This window comes from Pyrus communis, chromosome 15 (assembly GCF_041283825.1).
Source record: "Pyrus communis isolate YQ-2024b chromosome 15, ASM4128382v1, whole genome shotgun sequence".
In the NCBI taxonomy this organism is placed as follows: domain Eukaryota; kingdom Viridiplantae; phylum Streptophyta; class Magnoliopsida; order Rosales; family Rosaceae; genus Pyrus; species Pyrus communis.
In genome coordinates this window covers 18978860-18998862 of record NC_142579.1, presented here as the reverse complement: position 1 = coordinate 18998862, position 20003 = coordinate 18978860, and the positions used below count along the sequence as shown (strand labels likewise).

General features: G+C 38.8%; 1 protein-coding gene across 1 annotated transcript; it reads right to left on the bottom strand.

Moving 5' to 3' along the window:
• Positions 1–17598: 17598 nt before the first annotated feature.
• Positions 17599–18866, bottom strand: LOC148690633 (uncharacterized). The gene has a single exon (XM_088686849.1). The coding sequence runs from the start codon at positions 18787–18789 to the stop codon at positions 17599–17601; it is 1191 nt and encodes a 396-aa protein (XP_088542975.1). The 5' UTR covers positions 18790–18866.
• Between the last annotated feature and the right edge of the window lie 1137 nt (positions 18867–20003).

Here is a 20003-nt window from a genome sequence, read left to right as displayed (position 1 = left end):
ACAATGAGCAACCTCTAAATAAGTATTAAACTCAATAAAAATATAATATTTCACTACAATAAAGTAGTCTTTTAGTGAAAAAATCTTGGGCAAGAAAAAAATAAATTCATCGCTATAGGACACTTTTAGTGAGGATATTATTCGGTCCTTGCTTAACTAACCTAATTTTTTGTTTGAACAAACGATATTATCTCTACTAAGGAAAAGGAGGTGCGCTTAGCTTTACGATGGGTTAACGATTAACTAACCCAATTTTGATCAGTTTACTTTGTGTTCACTTCAACGAGAAATTAAAATATTTTACGAGAAAAAAAAAAAAATCTCTCTCTATAGATGGGGACTTTTAACGAGGAAGTTATTGTTTCTCGCTGTAGCTAATAAAAAATTAAAAGAGACATACATACATACATACATACATACATACATACATACATACATATATAAGTTAGCCTATTTTCTCCCTGATTTTCTATTGCATTGATTGAAACTTTATTCCTTTTTAATTTTTATCAAGGTCACTTGATTTTTATCCACATAGTTATTCCAATAATAAAATAATTATAAGTTAGCCTATCTAAATTTTATAATTAAAAATTATTTAACCATTAGATTCATTTCGAATTGTTAAGTTTGATATATTTAAATTCAGGATTAAATACCTAAAACCCTCAACCTTCTAGTGTCATTTCAAATTGGTCTTACCATTTTTAATTAAACATTCCGAATAGGTGTCCAACTTATTGAAAATTTCACATTCGTTAAGCCCCAGTTAAATTTATGTTATTACTTTGTCTCCAAAATCTATTGTAGACATGTAAATTTCGTTACATACAAATGATGCATCACAAAGCTCCATGTGGCATATGACTCATCAAAAATGGACAAGTCATCAATGACATGTGGCACAAATCAAGTAAAGGAAGTGTAAAACATTCCCAAAATTCGGTACAAGGAAGAAATCTCCTTAAAATTGGCAAATGGCCCAAATTGCTCCCAAAACCGGAAAGAAATCTAAAGCATCTTCACAAAACAAGCAAGAATTGAAGATTGCTCACAAAATAGGCAACAAGCTCTATAGATTTCGGCCAAGCAAGGGAAAGTGGTTGAAAACAAGACACAAAACAGCCTAAATTCTCCCATGGACGAATCAAGACACAAATCAAAAGTCCCAAGACAAGCATAAGGTCGACAATTTCTACATTCAAGGCCGAAATTCTCACAAAAGGAAAACCTCTGCCAAATCTTTGAAGACTAATACGCTGCCAAAGCTCTCTTCAAAGAACACACAACCAAAGCTGAAGCTTTCTTTCGATCAAAGCCGAAGCACTCCCTTGAAGAATCAACAAACACTTGTGCCAATTCATTCAACACTTTGTTGCATGCTCAAAACTTGTAACGACGTTCCATTCAAGATCAAGTCACCAAAACCCTTGAATCAACGAAATTCGACATCAACATTCCCTTTGCTGCAACCCTAAGCCTGAGGTGAAGACTATCCAAGCATCGTTTCAAGCTTAAAACTTGAAGCAATCTTTCAACCGTTCATCCGAGATTAAGTTATTGCGACCCTTGGATCAACAACCTATGCATCTACATCAAATTTGAAGATTGAATCAGAGGAAAGTTGTAAACAGAGATTGTAACCTACAAATTCAAATCAATACAAATCTACTTTGTACATGTGTTCTTGTCTCATACAATACAGAATTTTCGTGTTTACAAATTTGGCACGCCCAATGGGACCTTTCTGCCTCTCATCTCTAACTTTAAACCCACAAGAAACATGTATGGCATCAAGAAAGGATCAAGTTGGTTCTGCAACCAACGTGAAGAACAAGAACATCCTTGCCGCAAGTTGTGGCACTTTGGGCGTCATAACTTGAAGCAAGGCAAGAGCTCTCTCTGCCGTGCTTTCCACTCTACCAAATGACCAAGAACACTCAAGGCACAAGCTTGCGATCACCCTGGCCTCGTTAAGAGCGCCAAGGGAAGAAAGCCTGAAGAGGTACTCTGAGTCGTTAACTTCTAATGCCGACTCAAGCAGTAGTTCGTATCTCGTAGCAATGCAAGTCATGACTACTGGTGCGACTTCCATCGAGGAGCAGCCAGAACAAATGAGTGAAGCAATTGTAAGACTGATAAGGACCATGGAGGAAAAGAACTTCCAAATTGTTGCACTCGTCAACTGCCTGAAAGCGCAGCATGACAAAAAAGCTGACTTAAAGGTTGATCCGCAAAAGGAGGAAACCGATGAGAAAGAGGAGCCTCTGGTGGAGAAAGCCGAAGAGAAGTTGGATGTGGACCAAGCTACCACGCTCATGGGATCTCTTTCTATCCAATAGCTATAAGAGATGATCACAAGCACCATCAAGGCGCAGTACAAAGTGAGCTCACATGACTCCATGCTATACTTAAAGCCCTACTCTAAGAAGATTGACGCCTTAAGGATGGCAAGGGGTTATCAGCTGCCCAAATTCATGTAATTCGATGGAAAGGGCAATCCTAAGCAACATATTGCCTATTTCATTGAAATCTGCAACAATGCTAGGACGGAGGAAGATTGCCTCCTCAAATAGTTTGTGTACTTGCTAAAATGTAATGCCTTTGATTGGTACACCGACCTCGAGTCCGAGTCCATCAACAGTTGGGATCAGCTTGAAAGGGAATTCCTCAACCACTTTTACAACACTCACCACACCGTAAGCATGCTAGAGCTGACAAGTACAAAGCAGTGGAATGATGAACCTATCGTTGACTACATCAATAGATGGTGTTCATTAAGTCTGGATTGCAAAGATCGGATTTCTAAAACCTCTACCATTGAGACGTGTGTTCAAGGCATGCACTGGGGGCTACATTACATCCTTCAAGGCATAAAACCAAGAACTTTTGAAGAATTGGCAACTCGATCCCATGACATGGAGTTGAGTATTGCCAATCATGGGAAGAATAAGCTGATCACTGACTTAAAAAAGGATAAGGTGTTTGTTCTAAAGATAGACAAGACTGGGAAGAAGCTCGCCAAGGAAGCTTTTACCGTCAACACTACTCCCATCAATACTTCCTTTGCGCCCGTCAAGATCTCCTCTAAAAACAAAACGAAGGAGATAAAAGGTGAGCCTTCTTGCACCAAAGATAGATACAAAAACACCTTAAGGGAATTGAAGCAGAAGACATACCCTTTTCCTGACTCTGACATGGCTGCAATGCTAGACAAGTTGCTCGAAAATAAGGTGATCGAGTTACCTGAATGTAAGCGCCGTAAAAAGATGAATCGCGTTACTGATCATAGGTACTGCAAGTACCATTGTAACGTGAGTCATCATGTTGGTAAGTGCTTCGTCCTCAAGGAGCTCACCATGAAGTTAGCCTAACAAAGGCAAATCGAACTTGACCTTGAAGACACGGTAGCCACATGCATTACTACGATTATGTTTAGATCCTTCAATCTTTTGCCTCTCCAAGTAATGTATGACCACTTCCATTCTTGCTAAAGCCACATGACACTTTTTGTACAACCATCGCTGGGGGCAAGCAACCAAAATGCATCTACTGACGATGAAGAAAAGTGGACATTGGTGACCTATAAAAAGACAAGGAAACCAAAACCACAAGCCATAAGGTCAAAGATAGAACAAGGGAGAAAACATTATCGTTGCAATAGTAGGAAGCCCAAAAGAGACGTCAGAGCTGCTAGGCCAACGTATGTTGGGGAACCTATGGAGCACGAGCCACATGTTCCCGTCTCCTTACATGAGTACTTCCCGAAAGACTTATTCTAACAATGCACTACCATTGCCTGTCACATGGTTGAAGTGGAGAGAGAAGAGCCCTTAAAAGCCAAAGTTATCGCCATCGAGGAAGAAAAGACCCTCACGCCCAAGGAGATGCGAAAAGCACTAGTAGTAGTCTTGGCAAGTCCCGAAGACCACGAGGTGCAAGCAAGAAAGGATGAAAGCTTAAAGCTTTAGACACATGAATATGCCATATGTTGTGCTGTCATGATGCAATCAACTTCACTAATGAAGACTTGCTACTAGGGTCAAAGCCTCATAACTGTCATCTCTTCGTTTCTTGGTACGTGAAAGCAAACAAAATCAACCACATGCTTGTGGATAGTGGATTGGCCTTAAACATCATGCCAAAGTCAACAATGACCACAATCGGCATCAAGGTGGATGAACTATCCCAAAGCCCGCTCCTAAGCCATGGTTTTAACCAAGGAGGACAAAGAGCGATAGGCATGATCCGAGTAGAGATAACCATTGGAAAACTCAAATCAAGCACCCAATTCCACGTGATTGATGCAAGAATTTCCTATAGCTTGCCCTTAGGAAGGCCTTGGATCCATGAAAATGGAGTAGTGTCGTCCACTCTTCATCAATGCTTAAAATTCTACCGAGAAAGAGTAAATGTGATACAAGGTGACTTCAAGCCATTCACTGAAGCTGAATCACACTTCGCGAATGCCAAGTTCTACATAGATGAAGACATGGTACCCGAAGCTATTCCAAAGGAAATCAAATTCATTGGCAAAGCCACACCCAAAAAGAGTAGCAAGCTATGCCTAAGAAACAAGATAGGGAAGCCGCGCCATCTTCAAATAAAGATGATGATAAGCCTGCCAAGCCCTTAACAATCAAAGGGAGTGTGACGCCCTTAAAAGGATCGAACATACCAATTTTTCGATACATCATCATGTCGAGTAGAAACAATAGGCAATCCCCATTCGAATTGGAACAAGTAAAGCTAACACATAGATGCGCAAAGACGATCTAAAGCTGCTCAAGACAAATGCAGTTTTACCTCTGACATAGTTAAGCAACTCTAAAGTTTCAAAACCACCATAAGGTTTCGTAAAACCCCTGCCAAAGGGGGCGGAACCAAGGTCTCTTTTAACCAAGAGGATCAAAGAAAGTTTCAACCTAAGCACCTACAAACTCATGTCAAAGGTTGTGTACGATTTCGCCTCCTCTTTAATCTTGGAAAGAAGAATGCAAACACTATCAACGACAAAGAACGTGACCTCACCGAGACTCAAAAGAAGTTGAAAAAGCATGGTTATAGAGTTGACAACAACAAAGTTGGACTTGGCTTCACACCAAATATGCCCGTGAAGATTTCAAAAAAAGTAAAAAACACTAGCGCTCAACACATCAACGTAAGCGTTGAACAAAATCAAGAGGAGCCTAAACCCACCCCTCGACCATCAGTCTTTGATAGGCTGAATCACTCAAAACCCATAATTTCGACACTTGATCTCATTGGTAGTCAATACCGCACTTCCATCTTCAAACGACTTAACACGCTAGCACCCCAAAGCTCTGCTTTCAAAAGATTGTCAAAACTTAAGAAACAAAGCAACACCGCTAGCTTTCCTCCACGACGGTCGGCCTTGGAAAGACTTGAAGAAACCAAGAAGCCTTCTCAAAAGAGGAAGACAAAGCCAAAGGAAGAAAAGCTCGACGGTCTAATAGAAAAAGATGACATTTGAAGCTCGATTCCTTCAAGGATGAAATGCCAAGCAACCTTGGAGGTTGACACAAAATAACCACTGAAGGTAAGGAGGCGCACCATCATCCACATTGGCCAATCTTCACGCCAACAAGCCCAAGAGGATGACACTGAAGAGGAGGTCCAAGACGTCTTCCACATCATGATCCAAGAAGACAAAGAAGATGAAATCCCTAAAAAGGACGTCACTGCTGTACCACCACAAATTAAGGATGGGGGTAAGCCACGGTAAATGATCTCAATGAGCTCAACTTAGGCACAAACGAAGAGCTGAAACCTATCTCCGTAAGTGCATTGCTAAGTGCAGATGAGATCGAGGAGTACTACCAACTGTTATTGGAGTACAAAGACGTCTTTGGTTGGACCTACAAGGAAATGTTCGGCCTTGACCCTACCATCACTGTGCATTGTCTTGCAGTCAAGCCTGGAACATGACCTATAAAACAAACTCAAAGACACTATCGATCTGTGCTCATCCCATAAATTGAGGCTGAGATTGACAAGCTAATCGAAGTAGGCTTCATTCGAGAGGTGCAATATACTAAATGGATCTCTAACATTATCATTGTTCTTAACAAATTTGGACAAATACGTGTTTGCGTAGATTTTTGCAACTTCAACGATGTTTGTGCAAATGATGACTTTCCCTTGCCAATCAATGAAATCGTGGTGGTAGTGACCACTGGCCACAATACTCTATCATTTATGGATGGCTCATCTGGATACAATCAAATCTGCATGGCTCTAGAAGATGAGGAACTAACAGTCTTCCATACTCTAAAAGGTATCTACTACTACAAGGTAATGCCCTTTGGCTTGAAGAATGTTAGGGCTACATATCAACATGCAATGCAGAAAATGTTCAATGACATGCTACAAAAAAACATAGAATGTTACGTAGACGACGTAGTTGTCAAGACCAAGAAGAAATCCGATCACTTGAAGGATTTACGAATGGTGTTCAACAAACTATGGCCCTACAACCTCAAAATGAACCCATTGAAGTGTGCATTTGGTGTTACTTTTAGGAAGTTCCTTGGCTTCATTGTCAAGCATCGTGGCATTGAAGTAGACCAATCAAATATCAAGGCCATCCTAAGTAAGCTCGAGCCAAAGAATCTACATGAGTTGAAAAGTTTACAAGGGCGGCTAGATTTCATTAAGTGCTTTATCTCTAACCTTGCTGGATGCTGTTAACCCTTCAATCGACTCATGAAGAAGGACACTTCATTCACATGAGATAATGCCTGCTGCAATGCATTCGAGAGCATAAAATGAAACTTGGCAAGCCCACCTGTCTTAAGAGCACTTGTACCTAGAAAGCCGCTCATCCTATACATTGCTGCACAAAAGGGTTCCATTGGAGCACTCTTGGCACAAGAAAATGAAGACCAAAAGGAAAGAGCACTCTACTACGTAAGTAGAACTCTCATTGGTGTCGAGCTCAACTACTCGCTAATCGAGAAGATGTGCCTTGCCGTAGTCTTTGCCATCAAAAGCTTAGACACTACATGCATGCTTACACCATCCACTTGGTTGCTAAAGTCATCCGGTCAAGTACATTATGTCCAAGCTAGTTCTGACAGGATGACTAGCTAAATGGGCGTTGCTTCTTAACCAACCCGAGATCATTTACGTCTCAGCCAAAGCCATCAAGGGACAAGCCCTAGCAGACTTCCTTGCTGATCACCCAATCCCAGCCGATTGAAAAATCTCGAACGACTTGCCTAACGAGGAGGTGTTCTACATTGACATTTTCCCAACATAGACAATGTTCTTCGACGGATCCACACAAATGGACAGAGTGGGGGCATGAGTAGTATTCATGTCACCACAAACACAAGTGCTACCATATTCCTTCCAATTAAGCGAGCTTTCTCCAACAACGTCGCTGAGTACTAAACGCTGATCATTGGACTCTAAATGGTGATCGACATGGAAATCACAACGTTAGAAGTGTATGGCGACTCCAAACTCATAATCAGTCAATTCTTGACTGAATATGAAGTGAGGAAAGATGATCTCGTTCCATACTTTCGATTAGCAACTTAACTGCTAAAAAAGCTCGACGCTGTGATGCTAGAACATGTGCCAAGAAAAGAAAATCAAATGGAGGATGCTTTCGCTAACTTAGCCTTAAGTATAGTGCTAGAAGAAGGCGAAGCTGCAGACGTGCCAGTTTGCCAAAGATGGGTGATCCTACTCATCACTGAACTACTACTAGATGACACAAACGTCATCTCAGTACTTCCAGTCGATACTAAAAAGTGAAAACAGTTGTTGTCGACTACTTGGAGTGTAGGAAGCTTCCAAATGATCCTAGACATCGCTCTAAAATATGTCGACGAGCACCTCGCTTCCTCTACTACAAAGAAACACCCTGCCGATGATCTTTTGAAGGAGTACTTGTAAGATGCCTAAGTAAGGAAAATGCCAATCAAGCCATAAAAGAAGCACACTTAGGCATATACAGAGTGCATCAGTCTGGACCAAAGCTATATTTCCAACTTAAAATAATGGGTTACTACTGGCTGAGCATGGTGAAGGATTGCTTGGAATATGCCTAAAGGTGTCAAGCCTGCCAATTCTATGCCAACTTCATACCTTAACCACCTGAGCCCTTACACACTACAGCTACCTCATGGCTGTTTGATGCATGACGATTAGACGTCGTAGGATCAATCACACCAAAGTTATCTGCAGGAGAAGCTTACATCATAGCTGCAACATATTTATTCTTCAAGTGGGTTGAAGTCGTACCCTTAAGGGAAGTCAAGAAAGAAACTGTCTTCTGTTTCATCAAGAAGCATATCATCCATCGATATGGTGTGCCTTGCTACATCAATAATGACAACGGGAAACAATTCTTTAATCAACTCATGGACGAGCTCTGCGAGAAATACAAGTTCAAGCAGCACAAGTCTTCTATGTATCATGCTTCGGCCAACAATTTTGCGGAAGTATTTAACATAACGTTGTGAAACCTCCTAAAAAAGTTAATCGGTCGAACAAAGAGAGACTGGCATGAAAGAATAAGTGAAGCACTTTGGGCTTATAGGACAACACATAGAACTCCTACCTAAGTTATGCCTTATTCTCTCATATATGGTGTGGAAGTTGTTCTACCACTCGAAACTCAAATCTCTTTACGAAGGATGGCTATACCATAAAGCTTGATTGAAGAGGAAAATGCAAAGCTGTGACTTCAAGAGTTGGAAGCAATCGACGAAAGAAGGCCCGAAGCTCAACAACACTTGGAATACTACCAAGCATAGCTATCCAAGTTATTCAACAAAAAGGTTCGCCCAAGGTCTTTCCAAACTGGAGATCTTGTCTTGGCATTATGAAGGCTTATCATCACAACACACAAGACGAAAAGCAAGTTCACATCAAAGTGGGATGGACCTTACATAATACAAGAGGTCTACACCAATGGTGCCTACTTAATCATGACGACAAACGGCTTAAAGATTAGCCCCATAAACAACAGATTCTTGAAGTACTACTACCTCTAAACCAAACACCCAATGCTCCTCGCCTGCACGAGCCTAAACTGCACACGGCATAATGCTCATCGCCCGCACGAGCCTAAAATACACACAGTACAATGTTCTTTGCCTACACGAGCCTAAACTGTATATGCCAACAATGCTCCTCGCCTGCATGAGCCTAAACTATACACAGCACAATGCTCCTCGCCTGCATAAGCCTAAACTGCACACGGCACAATGCTCCTTACCTACATGAGCCTAAACTGCACACGGCACAATGTTCTTCGCCTATACGAGCCTAAACTGCACACAGAAACAATGCTCCTTGTCCGCACGAGCTTAAAATGCGACACTCAATGCTTCTTGTTCATACGAGCTTAAAAGGCGACACTCAATGCTCTTGGCCCGCAAGAGCATAAATTATATACGGCAAAATCACCATCAAAACTGTCAAAATCCATCACTTCATTGAACTACGTCATGACTTGATCCCTCCTTAACCGAGGGTACATAGGCAACTTGAAACTTCAAAACTTCAAGTACAGTCACATCATCAACAAAAACACAAACACTTTGAAGAATAAAGAGCAAATTCAAGAATGTGAATACTTTATTTCTTTAAAGGAAGAATTTGGCTACAAAGCCGTATTACAAAATGAGCAAAAAACAAAGAAGACTTCTCCAGTAGTCGACAAAGTACTATTCGAAGTCGTAGCTCCGCTACGGACATGATCGCTAAGCAGTTTCTTTCACTGCAAGACAACGTCACCACCTAGGGAAAACTATGACCAAAAGGCACTACACAGCACAAACCCGCTGTAGTCTTTTGCACAACATCACATGATAAAAAGTGACGCACTGTAACAAGCTCCAAGCAGCCCACGACAACCATAGTAGCAAAAACCCACGGCAAAACACAACAGCAAGCACACGGCAAGGGTAGGAATTGTGAAAAAAATACACACCCAATTGCTCTATAAATAGGGGTCAATTGCTTCCTAATGCTATAAAGGAAATACATATCGAAATAGCAAAAGAAAAATCAAAACAAGGAAGCACATTCCAACCAAAAGAAGGAGAAAATTCCAATAAAAAAATGGCAAGTTTCAGCCAACCTGCGCAAGCAGGAAGTTTTTGGTGATAATTCAACTTTCCAAAAGAATTTTGATGAAAGGCCAATTGGAGAAGGAAGCCAAGAGGCTGATGATCATTGTAACCAAATTTCATAATTTTCCCTAAAGCCAAACATTCTAATTTTAAAAGTTAATCCCGCATAAGTTGTTTTCCTGTCAGAACTGCGCAGCTGTGGGAAAATGATGAGTTGAAGGCTTTTCCAATTTTTCCTAGAGGTGTGCAATATATGCCTGAAAAGATAAGAGATAAAGCTACGTTTCCCATATTTTTTCAGAATTTTCTAGAAGGGAAATCTACCTCAAACTTAGCGGGCAAGTGAGATGACATGTTTCCCAAACCAAGGACAAATCTTCAAAGTTTCCCAAAACAAAAGCCTGCTGTTTTTGAACCAAAAATCAGCAAAAGAAAAGAAAAGGAAACAAAAAAAGAAAAGGAAAGCGCGTCAAATTTCCAAAACATCAAAGGAAAGTACTTTTCCTTGCCGAAATACAAAAGGCAATCCTTCCAAGGCAAGGACAAGTTTTCAAGTTTCCCAAAGCAAGGAGAAAATTTACCCCCTTGCCGTGAGAAAGAGAAAGGGAAAGGAAAAATGCAAAATCCTACTTACCTAATGACATGCATTAAACATTTCCAAAACCTTGAAGGAAATTATCAAAGCTTTCCAAAACCTTGAAGGAAATCATTAAACCTTTCCAAAATCTTGAAGGAAATCATCAAGGCTTTCTAAAACCTTGAAGGAAATCACCAAAGCTTTCCAACATTTTGAAGGAAATTGAAGGAGTTCCTACCTAAGAAAGGAAAAACATTTTTTTTCCTACAACCACAAGGAAAAAATTCAAAATACACCAAATGTATTTTGTCAAAATTATGGAAAAATCAATACAAACAATAAGTGTGTGCCGATTTATTATTTTCCAAAATTTCTTTCAAGATCAAGCCTCTATGGCCCTTGAAGAAAGAAAAAAAATCACATTTCTTTTAAGATCAAGCCTCGACAGCTCTTGAAGAAACTTCCAGCCTAATTCACGATCAAGCCACTATGGCCCTTGAAGAAAATTTGTATTGCATTCAAGGTCAAGCCTCTACGGCCCTTGAAGAAAAGTTTCATTCAAGATCAAGCCTCTACGGCCCTTGAAGAAATAAAAATTTCATTTTTTTCAAGATCAAGCCTCTATGGCCCTTGAAAAAGAAATTTTCATTTCATTCAAGATCAAGCCTCTACAGCCCTTGAAGAAAATTTTCATTTAATTTAAGACCAAGCCACAAAGGCCCTTGAAGAAATATTATGTTGAAGAAATACACCTCAACGGCCTTTGACGAAATTCATCACTTCAATTCAAGACCAAGCCTCAACGACCCTTGAAGAAATGTTTCGTTCAAGAAATACGCCTCTATGGCCCTTGACAAAATTCATCATTCCAATTCAAGAAATACGCCTCTACGGCCGTTGAAAAAACAAACTAATTCAAGATCAAGTCTCGATGACCCTTGAGTTAGAACATTCACATTGTAGGACTTCAAAACACGTTTCCTACATGTGACAAGCACATGCCTACAACGTGCCTTGAAGTGGGGGCATTTGTAGACATGTAAATTTTGTTGCATACAAATGATGCATCACAAAGCTCCACGTGGCATATGACTCATCACAAATGGACAAGTCATTAATGACATGTGGCACAAATCAAGCAACAGAAGTGTAAAACATTCCCAAAATTTGGCATAGGGAAGAAATCTCCTTAAAATCAGCAAGAGGCCCAAATTGCTCCCAAAACCGGAAAGAAAGCTAAAGCATCTTCACAAAACAAGCAAGAATTAAAGATTGCTCACAAAATAGGCAAGAAGCCTTATAGATTTCGAAAAATACTATTGTAAATATTACTATTTTATATTTTATATTATGTATTTTTAAAATTATTATAGTATTATTATATTATTATTTTAATAATTTTTGGTGAGATATTTTATTAATTTAATAATATTTCTGGACCGTGGGGCCCATACCTCACTAAACTCTCCACTCTCTTTTTTCCACGTTTCCTCTCTTCCACCACAATCTTGGACTCTCTCTAACTCTCCCAGCTATCATCTCTCTTGCTCTCTCATCTGCCTCGTCCTCCTTCTGCAACCATCGAGACCACCACCACTACCACCGTACATCGTAGGGATGTAACTTGGATTGGGCTAATCCGAACCCGCCCATGTCCAACCTAACTTTAAAGCCAAAAAAGTGGGTTTTATTAGTTATAACCTACCCGAACCTAACCCAATTTAAACCCGTTCGTTGATTGGGTTGAGTTGGGTTCATCATTTGCCCGTTCATTCCCAACCCAACCCAAGCCGATTAACCAAACCCGACTATGGCCCATATCAATTAATACTAATATTACACCCAAGTGGGCCAAGTCTAAAAATCCACATCCTTTCTAATAATTTTTTAATAAATTACCCCTTAAATCCATAATCCAATATGTTGCATCATCTTATTCCATAATCCAATCTGACTATGGAGATGTTTGAATCCTCAAATTCACGAGTGAGTCTCACAACTGAATTGTGTCTTATTGCACATTTCGTTGGCAAACATTGGGTGTTACGAAAAAGAATCATCAATGTTCTGGTGGTTCCCACTCCACTTCGTTGTGAGGTCATTGCACAAGCTGTAGAAACATGTTTATTGGGTTGGGGTATAAAAAAGTTATGCACACTCACAGTTGATAATGCAAGTTCAAATGATACAGCAGCAACAAGTTTGGTTAAAAGGTTCAGTAGGAAAAATAGTTTGTTGTTGGAAACTAAGTTGTTACAGGACTAAACTTGAAAAAGTTAGGTAACTCGAACCCAACCTAAGTAAACCTAAACCCAATTAAACCCGAGCCCAAAATGAACCCGATTGAAACCCAACCTGAACCCAATCCTGAATTGTAAAAATTGGGTTAGGATTAGGTTGACCTTCCAACCTACTAAACCTGCCCAAGTTGCACCCCTAATACATCAACAACTCTGGCGAGCTACACTCCTCCCAACCACTGCGTCTATTTTCCCCACCTTCTCTGTGCTCATGGCACCCACCACCGATGTCAGTTTGTCATCGTGGTTTGATTTTGAGCGTGTTTGTGTGTTTTGGATGACGGGGTATCACATAAAAATGGCGAGAAAAGACTTTTCTAGTTTTTCTAGTGAGAACCGTAAGTTTCAGACCATTTTTCGACCAACTTTAGCCACTGCGAGGGACCACGACGGTATAATTTCATTCCTTACCTTCCTATCTTCAATTTGACTACTTATAGACTAATTATGGTTGAGATTTGGAGCTGATTGGAATCGTCGAAGTTTTTTGGTCAAGGAAAGCCAGATCTGGCTTTCTCTTTTGTTGGGTTCAGCGGATGCTGTGCGACCCGTGAGCCCAATGGGTTAACCCGACCCAATGCAAAAAGGGGGCTAAGTCCAAACCTGGCCTAAACCTTTGGCCCGTTGACCCGATTCGACCCATTTTTGAAAATGGATCTAGAATATTCTAGGAATATTCTTTAGAATATTTCTTGCGTTGTCTTTTTTGAAATTTTCTCGAAACCCTTCTAGGCTAATTTCGACGCCTCTAGTTTGTTTCTGACATCGGTTTAGTGAAATTCCAAAGTTTTAATGTAGTTGACCGGCTCGGCATCTCAGTTAACTTTTTAGGGTTGATCGTTGACTTTTTACAAAATTTGCCCGCAACCTTTCTTAGCGCATTTCGAGACGTTGATTTTGAATTCGTCGTCTATTTCTCCAAATTTAATCGTTTTAGTTGAGTTTTACTAACGGGTCCCAATATTATGCTTATGTGCGATTACTATCGGAGACTCCAGCTTTCCTAGTTCGAACGGATGCGACCTCGCAAGTATCTGTGAGTGGGTCTTTTCTTTTATATAGTATATATTTGCTTAGTTTCCATATATACATCTAATAATGAATTTTCTATATGATTGCCATAATTAAATTAACGTTTATAAGAAGGGTCGTAATGTTGAGAATTATGAAATTATTCGGAATTGCACATGTATGAATACTATTATGGGATACCTTAATTATATTTGAAACCATGAATAATGTTATGTGACTAGAATTATCGATTTTCCATTGCATGATCATATTTATGTTATCTACTCATCGTGTGTTGCATCGGTGTTAGTACTCGCTCGGGGCCAGGGCTAGTCTTTCACATGTATGTTCACATCGCATCGTACGCTCACTTTGGATCCATTATAGGTGCCAATCATGTCCTAGATTGTTATAGGGAATTAGGATTTGTATGTGATGTGCATAGCATCAGTCTTCACGTGATTGTTGTACTATAGAGTAAATCATTATTACACCCAGTCCTATTCATGTCAAAATACCTCTGCATGAACTCGTGTGTCAACATGTGTTGATGAGCATTCAATACGATATGTTTATTTCTGCTAGATATTGTGATTACCAAAGGTTATATGCTTATTTACAAATTATTATGAAGTATTGCATTTTGAGGTATTGATGGCTACGGTAAATATTTTCATACTATACGTAGTATGTTATATTTGGAAACTATACTTGTTTTATAGAGAGCGGTTATTACACTTTCAAAAAGGATTTACAAATCTTTATTTTTAGGCCCTCTCACCCTTATTTTTCGTACGTCCAAGTTTTAGTGGCAGAGCTTCTGTGTCAACGAGGATTCTTGGCAAATGTTGGTATAGGAGATTACCTTCGATGGTATAATTCTCATTCTACTTATACTATACTTTACTTATGCTCTGACATCATGTGTGAAATGGGTTCATTCCCGCTCACATGCGCACTCTTACATTTAGGCACTTTTAGGTTTAATTTACTCACATTTCCACATCACTACACTTTATGGCTTCATCACCTTCCTAGTGTTGGCCATCACAGCTCGATTCGAAGTCCAGTTGGACATATCCAGGTCGAGGTGTGTGACATGACACAAAACCGAGTGTAATGGCGTTCTAGGATACATATATCTTAGTGGGATAAGGCTTTGTTGCTGTTGTATTTATATTTTTTTCATCTTCATGTCTTTTTTGAAGTTATTTTTATCATTATTTGTGTCCAAGTAAGCTAAAAAGTGAGACCCATTGTTGCCACATGTACATTTAATGCGAAGTTAACTAGGGCTTAATAGATGTGGCATTTTCAATAGGTTGGGTACTTGTTTGGAATGTATCAAAAGATTGAGACCAATTTGGAATGATACTAAAAGGTTAGGGGGGTTTAGGTACTTAGCCCTTATATTTACGGTTCAATTTTGTATTATCTATAATTATTTTAATTTGCAACCTTTTTTTTTTTTTTTGTCAAACGATAGATTTGTTAGGTTAGGGAGCTGATGGGGATTGAACCCATGCCTTTATGCAATGGCAATACTCCTCTCCACCATTGCGGTAGAGAGCCATTAATTTGCAACCATTTTTTAATACGTACCAATTGTCTTTTAGTTTAAATCTGCACTCATATGTTTGTGCGCATATTTTTAAACTTTTATTTGTACTTTTATTTATACCCAAATTTATTTATAATGTACCCATATTCAAGGTCTAAAATATCGCTAATATCGAAAATATCGGTAGTCCAAAAACACGGAAATTTCGATGGAAATATCGGGATATTATCGATATCGATAAAAATTGAATAAAAACCACGGAAATTTTAATAAAGACTTTGCAAGATGTTTATTTAGTCAATTATCTATTAGTTTATCACAAAAAGTTGGAAGGAAATGCATTGCATGATGGATTTAACTGATTTAAGTTGATTATATAGCGAGTTGGCAAACATTATGAGTGTAGAAAATATGTAGTAATTAATGAAAGAAGTTTAAACACACCATAATCATTTATATATAATGAATTAGTACAATATTTTACACTTTATACATTGCATAGTAAGATACATGAGTGACTTAGTACCACATAAAGTTCCTATAAGGTTCAAAATTTTCACTATCTTCATCATCTCTATGTGTAGAGTAAGTGTATTGTGAAGAGTAGTCATCAAATGATAAATCCCCAAAATAGTTTTGCATGTAATTGTTAACATGTCATCCATATGGATCCGAGATTGGTTGACGTTGTCCATAAGCAAAATCATTTGAAGATTGAGTCTCGGATTCTTTCCATGAGTCGCTCGATTCCATCCCAACTGGAATAGGATATGAAGGGTAGGGAAATGGTTGGTTATGAGTACAACAGAGTCCGAAGTTATAGATAACGAGTCATCTTCTTAACTTGACAAAGTCCCCTTGCTTCTTTCTCTACGAGTATAGTCTTTCCCTATGGCACCAATTCCTGGTCCTGCTCGCCTACTGCCATAGTCCTCATCCTGCGTTGCATGTGTGAAGTTTGCCCCACCAGTGAAGGGGCTTATAAATCCAGGAGGTGGTCCAACATAGTTTCCATATCCACCACTACCTCCAGCTCCACTATATCCTTCATCATTCCCACCTCCGGTGGTAGGTGAGTCTCTTGATCTTGTACTAGAGCTATCATTAGTATCAGCAGGATCTTATGGTTGTGTAGGATTGATTGGAAGAAGGTGGAATTCCAATGTTTCTTGGTCTTGGGCGCAAAAGTTCTTCGAAAAAGTCAGCGCTGCTGGATCCTACCTCTTCCTCTAATACTCTTTCTACATTTATCCCTTCATTACGTGTTTCTTCAGCAACTTTTAAAGCAACCTTCATCATTATCTAAATGAAAAGGTCTAATCCATTGATAAAGTTGGTTACCCTCTGTATCATCATCTTCAACAACAAGATCAAACACATCTAGTGGGTCACCACGGTCGACATGATCTATTTCTGCTTCCTTATCTCGAATTTGAAGCTTCATGTTGTAGTAGCAATAAACTAATTTTTCCAACCTACTATGAGCCAACCTATTTCTTTGCTTTGTGTGTAAGAGTGCAAATGTACTCCAATTTTTTTCACAAGCAGATGAGGAAGCTGTTTGTGATAATACTTTGATTGCTAACTTTCTCACAGTTGGTGCATCAGTCCCATACATGATCCACCATTCAGCTATAATGAAAAACAATGTTGATAAGCTTAATAACTCCAACAAATTCTATTATAAAATGATAGTGAAATATGTTTACACTCACTAGGAGACATTTTTGTTCGAGCAGCAACTGATGTTAGTTCTCCAAAAGTTTTTCTTGCATCTTTAAATCATGTTAGCTGAATTCAATAAATCGTGTTAGTTTAATCCAACAATGTAATTATTATAATTTAAGTAATTGTGTACCTCATTTCCAAATTGGCTAACTGTTGGTGATGCAGGGTCTAATTTAGAGTATACATTATGTACAGCATGTATAAGGGTACCATCATCTCCAACACCAGGTCTATATTGGTATCGAGGATTCAAATAATATGTTATTCAAAGAAACACATACTCTAATAAGAGAAATAATACTTATGCAACTAAAGAAATGAATTGCAAATTATGACATAATTTATACCTGCTGCATTCAAATCGTGGTATAATGTTTTATACCAACGGTCATCAATTATCTTCATGACCCACCTTGCACCATGTTTTCTTTCCAAGTCCTCCCTCACTACACGCATCAACTCATATATTGCCCCCATAGTAGGATACACTTCTGTGTCAACGATCCATAAAACTTTGTAAAAAGGTTCAAACAGTTGGCACACATGTTCTGATTGAGTCCAAAAAGCATGATCAAGCACTATACTTTCCACCATACGACCTGTATTTGAGCGGCTGAAATTGTGGTTGGCCCAATCGTCACTAGTGAATAGTTTCTTCAACCCTGCTTTCTTCTTAAGTAGGCTGTCTAATGCAATATAGTTGGTGGCGAATCGAGTGGTAACTGGACGAATAATTTCTCCTTTGCAAAATTCATGCATCTTTGCTAACAACCAACCGTGATTGTAAATATAATTTGTGATCGTTCTAGCTCTTTTTACGACATTAGCAATATTCTCTTTCTTCCCCATTGCCTCAAACATGAGATCAATACAATGTGCTACACATGATGTCCAAAACACATTATGATGCTTCATTAACTTTTTTCCAGCTTTGACAAACGCAGAACCGTTGTCGGTCATGACTTGGACAACATTATGCTCTCCCACCTCCATGATTACATCTCTCAATAATTTGTAAACATATTTGTAGTTCTTTATATGGTCTGAAGCATCAATGGACTTCAAAAAAATTGCCTTTCCCTTGGAGTATACCATGAAGTTTATGATAGACAATCTGGTTGGGCCAGTCCATCCGTCACACATGATTGTGCAACCATTAGTTTCCCACTTTGACCTCAACGTGTTAACATACTCACCAATGTCTTTATACTCCATTTCCAAATATTTGTTTCTTACCTCATAGGGAGTGGGAGGTTGTACTCCAACACCGGCCTGTTGACATCCCAATACCATATTTTTGAAATGATGTGATGATGCCTTCTCAGCAGGGACATTTTCATAGATAAAGAACTTGCTAATTAGACGCCCCATTCCCTCATTCATATTGGCTTCAGTGAAATAACTCCAAACACTCTTTTGACGTGCTTTGGATGACTTATATAAACTTGGGGCTATTGGTGGTGTTGGTTGTGATTCTCTAACACTTGTTCCCCGTCTCATTTGTGCACCACCACTTGTCCCGGAACCTTGTGCTCCATTAGGAATTTTATGAAGGTGTTCTCTTTCCCATGCTGACTATTTGGAGGCACGTAATGCTTGTTTGAAATTGCATCGTTCTTCAAGTCCTATGTCATCATCACATTCATCCTCATTGTCGTCATCATCATCATCATTGTCAACCGCTTGGCCAATGACTTCTCCTCGTAGCCCAGCTCGAATATTTTCCATTCCATGTGTTTTCTTTTCCTTCTGGTGTTTTTTATTTTTTAATAATGTGGTGATGAATGCCTTCACTTCTGGGGGGACATTATCGCATCGTTGGACATTATTTCTTGGATCTAATGCGCTAAGATAGTACTTAAGTTGTGTTACTCCGCCACTCTTCATTATCCGATCACAATATTTGCAAATTGTGTCATGTTTGTTTCCGTCTATTGAATCTCCATGTTCCCAAGCTGGATCACGTTTAGTAACTCCACTAGACATCTTAAACGTACCTATATTTATTTTTCATGGAAATTAGGCAATTATTTTTAGGCCAAAAAATATAGTAGTGATGACGGTTATATAAGAGAACCTAAATAATAAAGTTATTCTACAGAAGAATTAAATACGAAGTAAAGAAAATGATTGTAAGAATTTAAGTAATTATAAAAATAATATGGAAGAATAAAACCTAATATTGATGAATAATAATCCAATTTGATAATAAAACCTAATATTAATAAAATAATAAAATAATAAATAACATTGAACATATCAAAATTATCCTAGGGAATAATTATACAACATTACTTAATTACTTCAAAAAATTAACATGCAAGTATTATTTGGTTCTTAGATCACATGTACGGGTCCACACAAATTTTTTTGTTGTTGTATAAATTACAATAATATAAATATAAGTTTGTAAACTTACCTTAAATATGAAAACCTTTGTGTTGAAGCTCTAAAAAGGGCTCTGGAAAGGCTTTGAAAGGGCTAAGGGAAGAAGAAGAAACGAAAAGGTGTAATAGAGGTGTGATGATCTAATACTCCGAATGTGAAAGAGTTGGAAGTGGCACATGGTTTTGAGTATGAAACCAACCACCACTACTTTTTGTCTTGTCAAAAGTTGTAAAAAGTTTCAAAAGTTGTCCCGTTTAGGGGATTTATATTATATATATTATATATTATATTATGTAACTTATCGTAACACACACACACCACCACAC